At 52.0% G+C, this 6,939-nt stretch overlaps 1 protein-coding gene across 1 annotated transcript; it reads left to right on the plus strand.

Annotated features, from left to right (window-relative positions):
* Positions 1 to 603: 603 nt before the first annotated feature.
* On the plus strand, positions 604 to 5,361 carry LOC102440810 (leukocyte immunoglobulin-like receptor subfamily A member 5; the record flags this gene model as incomplete). Its single annotated transcript, XM_023749408.1, is given in 9 exon segments — positions 604 to 687; positions 809 to 844; positions 1,008 to 1,055; positions 1,058 to 1,291; positions 1,436 to 1,738; positions 2,435 to 2,722; positions 2,876 to 2,950; positions 3,378 to 3,470; positions 5,240 to 5,361. Coding segments are annotated over 9 exon segments (1,283 nt in total), but the record flags the coding sequence as incomplete, so codon positions are not given.
* Positions 5,362 to 6,939: the final 1,578 nt, after the last annotated feature.

The following is a 6,939-nucleotide window of genomic DNA, read 5'->3' on the forward strand; positions in this document are numbered from 1 at the left end:
GCTTAGGGAACAAGAATCACTGAGGAGGCAGGAATGAGCCATATCTGATTTCCAGGAAACTGGGGTGGATGCCGTTGCAAGGAAAAGGAGAAGTCCATGTAGGGGGTGTGATAGAGAGAGAGCTATAATCTGGGGCCATAGAAGGGACCTGTTTCCTTCCCATATTTGTTTTGTGTTGACCCTCAGTGCTTACTATCACAGTGACATCACCCTGAGCTGCACAGTTAGAGGGTGAACCTGTCCCTGCTGATCTGAGCTCTGCAGACCACAGGGACCCACATCTCCTGAAGTATCTCCAGGGCCGGCGTGGCACTGTCCATGGTGAGGACCCCAGGGAGGTGCTGATGGACGGGCTGAGGAGGAAGGAGACCCCGTGGGGGAGGCTCTGACAGGGAAGGACGTGTCCTGTGTCACCTCACCTGCAAGGATTGTCTCAGGAGGGAGGCTCTGGGTCTATTTTCTGCTTCACCAGGAAAATGAGAGCCAGGCTGCTAGAGAGAGGCTGTGCCCTCGCCTGTAGGCTACTGGTGTGACAACCCCATGACAGGCAGGGCCAGCCTCCAAGTGACCACCACCCGTGCATCTGTCTGTCCACCCTACTAGCACCGTGGCCTCCTCCATCTGCTCAGCTGAGGCCTCCGGGAGAAGACGCCATGACCCCCACCCTCACGGCCCTGCTCTGCCTCGGTGAGATGGGAGGGAGAGGAGGGAACCCTGGTCTGTCAGGACCCCAGGACTCAGGAGGCTCATGGGGAGGAGGGTGCTGCTCAGGGTTCAGGGAAAATCTCTCACAGGGACTCTCTTCCAGGGCTGAGTGTGGGCCTCAGGACCCCAGTGCAGGCAGGTGAGTCTCCACAGGAGCCCCAGGTCCCTCTCACAGGGGACAAGGGTTTATAACATGTGCATCTGGGGATGGAGAACAGTGGTTCTGGGTTAATGGATGTGAGGCATCTTAGGAATGTGGGGGTGGAAAATGCCTTCTAACCCAGCTTTTGGTTCCCTTCCAGGGCCCCTCCCCAAACCTACTATCTGGGCTGAGCCGGGTTCTGTGATCCCCCAGGGAACCCCATGACCATCTGGTGTCAGGGGACCCTGAAGGGCCAAGAGTTCTATCTGTATAAAGAGGGAAGCCCAGCACCATGGAAATTAGAGAAGCCACAGGAGCCTGGAGACAAGGCCAAGTTCTCCATCACACACATGACAGAGCGTGATGCTGGGATATATCACTGTTACTATTACAGTCCTTCGGGCTGGTCAGAGAGCAGTGACTTCCTGGAGCTGGTGGTGACAGGTGAGAGGACACTCAGAGGTCCCAGCCTCAGGCCCTGCCCTCAGGAAGGGGGTCTGCTCTCAGGGTGTCTCCCTCTCACAGCCAAACCCTGGGGGCCATGAGGGAGGTGTGAGCCCATTAATACTCTCGCTCCTCCTCTCCTAGGATCCTACAGCAAACCCAGACTCACAACCCTGCCCAGCCCTGTCCTGACCTCAGGAGGGAACGTGACCCTCCAGTGTGGCTCAGGGCAGAAATTTGACAGGTTCATTCTGACTAAGGAAGGAGATCACAGGCTCTCCTGGACCCTGGACTCACAGAGACAGCCCAGTGGGTGGTCCCAGGCCCTGTTCCCTGTGGGCCCCGTGACCCCCAGCCACAGGTGGAGGTTCAGATGCTATGGCTGCTACAGGAACAGACCCCAGGTGTGGTCACAACCCAGTGAACCCCTGGAGCTCCTGATCCCAGGTAAGTCCCATTATTGCCCCATCCGTGGATTTAGGCTCCAGATACATTATTGGCATCTTTGCTGGGAGGGGACTCCCCTGTGAGAGGGTGAGTTGGGGAGTACAGGGGCCACTGGGCCAAAGACACAGAGAGAGACAGTGAGTCCTGGGTGCCAGGACAGGAGAAGGGGGTTTATGGGAGGAGCAGCCCAAGCTCCTTCCCAAGGGGACATCAGAGCCCTGTGGGTGGGGATGGATCCAGAAGAGACTCAGAGTCCACCCCTCACCCTGCCCCTCCCTGTCCCTGCTGTGCTGGGGGCGGATAATGAGGAAGAACCCTCAGCTCCAGATGAGATGTGGACAGGCCCCTGCAGAGGAGGAGCCCAGAGCACGAAGCTGGTGTCCTTCTGGGGTCTTGGGGCTCGGGCAACATGAGGACAGCACAGGAAATCCACAGTCCTGGATCCCAGTCCCAGACCGGCCCCGTCCAGGCTGGGTGACATGGGGCACGTGATTAACCTCTCTGAGCCCCAGAAATGGGTGGAGGGGTCAGCAATCCCTGGTGCATGACTGCTGTGAGGTGAGAGGAGATGAATGACAGACCCCAGCATGTGCCTCACACACAGTAGGTGCTCATTAAATGGCATCCTTTCCTCATTCATGACATCATGAGGGGATGAGGGCTCCCCAGGACCTTTCATGTCTGATTCCTTTCCAGGAGACGTCCCCAAACCCTCCATCTGGGCTGATCCAGGCCCCATTGTCACCAATGGGAGCTCTGTGACCCTCTGGTGTCAGGGGTCTCTGCAGGCTAGTGCCTACCTTCTGTATAAAGAGAGGGACTCTGCACCCTTGGATACCAGGATCCCACAGGACTCCAGCAACAAAGCCGGTTTCCTCATTGGCGCCATGACTTCACACAATGCAGGGCTGTACCAGTGTGCATCTTACAGCACTGGGGACATACTCTCTGAGCGGAGTATCCCCCTGCTCCTGGTGGTGACAGGTAAGGGAGACACTGGGTCCCCTCCCTACTGTGGGCTCCAGGTCACAGGCAGAGGGAATACAGTGTGGCCTCAGGGGACCTCACCTTTCACAGAACACCCCTGGGGCATGAGGGTGATGGTCCCTTTAACACAGACCCTTTCTCCTCCCTCAGGAGTGGGCGATGCACCCTCCCTCTCAGCCCAGCCAAGCCCTGTGGTGGCCTCAGGAGAGAACGTGTCCCTCTCCTGTAGCTCATGGTTCTCATGGGGCCCTTTCCATCTGCTGGAGGGAGAGGGTGAGAAAGGTGTTAAAAGGAGATAAAAGACACCCCACCCCCTCAGGGGGAACAGAGGAGCTGGGAGGGGTCACAGACAGAGTCTCTGGAGAAGGACAAGGTCCCTCAGGTCAGGGTCACGGACGTGAGGGAAAAGGTGGCTCCCCACACATCACCACCTTCCTCTCCCCAGGAATGTACAGGAAACCCTCCCTCTCAGCCCAGCCGGGACCCTCAGTGCCCAGGGGAGTGAACGTGACCCTGCAGTGTGGGTCTGAGATCTGGTTTGACACCTTCCACCTGCACAGGGAGGGGTGACTGGACCCTCCCCAGTACCTTCTTCTACAGAACACGTCTGCACCCTCTCAGGCCACCTTCACCCTCAGTCCTTTGACCTCAGGCCACCAGGGGACCTACAGGTGCTATGGCTCAAACAGCACCTCCCCCTACCTGCTGTCACAGCCCAGTGACCCCCTGGAGCTGGTGGTCTCAGGTGAGGAGCCCTGACCCCATCCTTTCTGTGCTCAGTCAGCTCAGGGCCCTGTTCCTAAGAGTGTTGGTGAGAGTAATAAACAAGGAGGTGGAGCAGGTTCCACAGAGCAGAGTCCAGCCCATGAGAGAGCAGAGACAGACAGGACCTCCCACTCCTGAACCCCATTTCTGAACCTCAGCAGAGATGGAGGGTAGGGAGGGCGAGTGAGGTGTGAGTGAAATGAGCAGGAATGTGATTAGACTGAGCAGAGAACACAGACCCCCACCACCACCACCACTCACCTCCTGACATCTTCACCTCAGAATCTGGGTCCCTGCAGTTCCAGCCCCCACTGGACACTCCCCTATAGAGAGAAGCATCCTGCCTTGGGCAACACCATGCATAGCCCTCTGTGCTCTCCTGGAGGCCTCCAGGCCCTCAGTGCTCACCTGAGAATAAGGAGGGTCCATGTAGGGCGCAAGCGGACCTGGGGCCTCCTGCCCAGAATCTGTGCATTCCCCTCTGCTCAGTGTTTCTGTGCACACGGGTCTATTATGGCTCTTTTTAGAGAAACTTCAGGCAACACTTCAGTCGATGAGCTCACAATTTAACTGACATTATATGGAGTCCAGATCGAAATGAGGGATTAAAATGTTCCAGAGTTTCCCCTCGGGAAAACAGCTTAATTCACACCCAACCTTATGTTAAGGCAAACCCATTAAGAATTCTACATTTTTAAATGTAGAATTCTACATTTCATATTGAAAGCACTATTGGCTGTTTTGTTCTAATCCGTTCTTCTGTTTCACTAGAGTTTGCTAGGAATGCTCTCTTTTCCTGACAGATACACATCCCCCCATAATTATCCTTTCTCTGACCTTTAACCACATAACACACATTACAAATGCTTCTTGGTGTCACCCATTTGGATATTAACCCAACTGAGTGACGCTGATCATCCATGTGCATGTTCTAAATTGTGGAGCTGATATTTCGAGTTATTGCATGGATCACTGTAATGAGGAACAATCTATAACTTCCGTTTAAATCATGTGATTTATATAAAAATGGGGTAAGAGATTGACCTAAATTCCTACTTTTGGTGCCCACTAAATATTGAAATTAGGTGGATTTTCTCTGTGTCTTAAATTTGAACCAGAACTGTGGACTTCCTTGGTTTTGAACTTAGTTGTCTTTTGAGTTAAAAAACAAAATTCCATGATTAGCATTTACATACCCATATTTTTCGTTTGCAAAATATATCTAACACTGTAGGTATTTGTTATTGTAAAATAAATGAGTTAACAAAATAATCAATAGACAAACAACTTCTGGTGAAGATGAACATAGCAGACCCATGAGAGGAGGGGCCTGGATGGGGTGGGGTGAAGGAAACCCAGCCCAGACTTTCACCCCTTCATGCTCCTGAGATTCACAAGCCCCTGACACCAACCGCTCCTCCATGGACCCTGGGTCCCCAGCTGTTGAGAAGGTGGGATCTCTCAGCTGTAGAGGAATAAGCTCAGGGGGTCTTGATCCACACACTGAACACAGAGCACACAGCTCTTAGTTATTTCTGAATTGAGACCATTTCTTACTCATCCTCAGTTCTTGGGCACAGCTAACTCTGATCAAGGTGAGTCAGAGCAGGTGCAGAGTTCAGACATCAGAGGGACACTGATGTCAAGGGGAGGTGGGAGCCCAGGTTGAACATCAAAATCCTGGAGATTAGGGTCTGCCCTGACCTCTGAGACTTCTTGACCCACATTTCATATTTTTCCATCCCCAAGACTACACAGTGGAGAATCTCATCCGGATGGGCGTGGCTGGCTTTGTCCTGGTGGTGCTCGCGGTGCTGCTATTTGAGGCTCGAAACAACCCCATAAGGACCCTCGATGCAGCCAGCATGTGAACACAGAGGGAACAATGCACCATTCAGAGTAGGGGAGCCTTGGAGCCCATCTGAAGATCCCAGGAGGTGCCGAAGGAGAGTGGGGACCATAGTTGGGGTATCAGTGTGTTGAGAATATCCAGGGAAGTAGAGGTGGTAGGTGAGGTTTAGGCATAGGAGAACGTGGGCCATGTCCCTGTATAGGACGCCCCCTCCATCCACCTGGGTGCTCTGCCTCCCTCCCTGTCCTTGCTGACTCTCCTTCACTGCTCTTCTGTTCTCACCCTGTGAAGTGAGGGTCGGTCCCACATGGCTTGTTTGGATTCACATCTATACACTCCTTCATGCTGGGTCACATCCATCCCAACAAAATGAGGTGTCTTCACAACCCTGGGATTAGTTTAAATCATAAAAAACAAAGGACAAGCACCTGGTCCATAGTGGGAAAACATCATAATAATGCAGCTCAGGGACAGAATCGGGACACAAAATGGAATCAGGTTTTGTGTGATTCCTTTTATTCAAAATGTCCAGGAGAAGGAAACCCATAGAAACAGAAATCAGATTGGTTTGTCTGGGGTTGACCAGGAGGGCAGCTGGGAGATGGACTGTTTGTTGTTGTTATTTTTTTGTTTGTTTGTTAGTTTGTTTTTTTTTTGGAGGGGGGGAGTTTAAAACTTTCTTGAAACAAGATAGATGTTGTCATTGAGACATTGTGTATTTACTGCATTTTATTGAATTTCATATTTCGAAAGGCCCAATTGTATGTTATGTGACTGTTGTTTCAATAAAAAGAAATGCAAGTGAAACACGCGTGGTTCCCTTCAGCTCCCTTATACTTTGGAGGTTGCCCCACTGGTGTCCGTGGAGTTTTATGGAAGCAGGACTCCCACCAGGTCAGAGGTGCCCTAAGTGCCTTAGTGCTTAGTGACCAACCCTCTCATTAAATTTCCACCTTCACTCCTGATTGGGCTGACTCTACGTTCCAAAATGAGACCCACCATCCCCGAATACTTGTATCTGCGCTCAACTGCCATTCAACCAAGGATGCACTACAGCTTCTGATTCACCTTGTAGGCTTGGGGGACACACATGTGGCCTCCGAATATCCCTTCCCACCACATGCCTCCCATACACACGGCTTCATCAGGTCTGAAAATGACAGCAGATTTCTGGCCGGTGTTGCTCAGTGGTTGAGTGTGGACCTCTAAACCAGGAAGTCATGGTTCTATTCCTGGTCAGAGCACATGCCTGGGTTGTGGATTCCATCCTCAGTGTGGGGCTTGCAGGAGGCGCCCGATCAATGATTCTCTCTTATCATTGATGTTTCTATCTCTCTCTCCCGCTCCCTTCCTTTCTGAAATCAATAAAAATATACTTTTTCAAAGGAGATAAATTTCAAACGAATGAGGCGTTCATGATATATGGGAGAGGTGATAGTAAGACTCACAAAGAGATGATTTAAAAAGGTGCCGGAGCGATGACGAAAAGTCTATAGAATAGTAAAACGAGTAGTACAATAATGATATCATTGGATCATATATTACGCCTAGGCATGTGCTTCGTACTGATGTGTTAGATCACAACTGCTTCCATGGC

This window comes from Myotis lucifugus, unplaced genomic scaffold, assembly GCF_000147115.1.
Source record: "Myotis lucifugus unplaced genomic scaffold, Myoluc2.0 scaffold_8260, whole genome shotgun sequence".
Lineage (NCBI taxonomy): Eukaryota > Metazoa > Chordata > Mammalia > Chiroptera > Vespertilionidae > Myotis > Myotis lucifugus.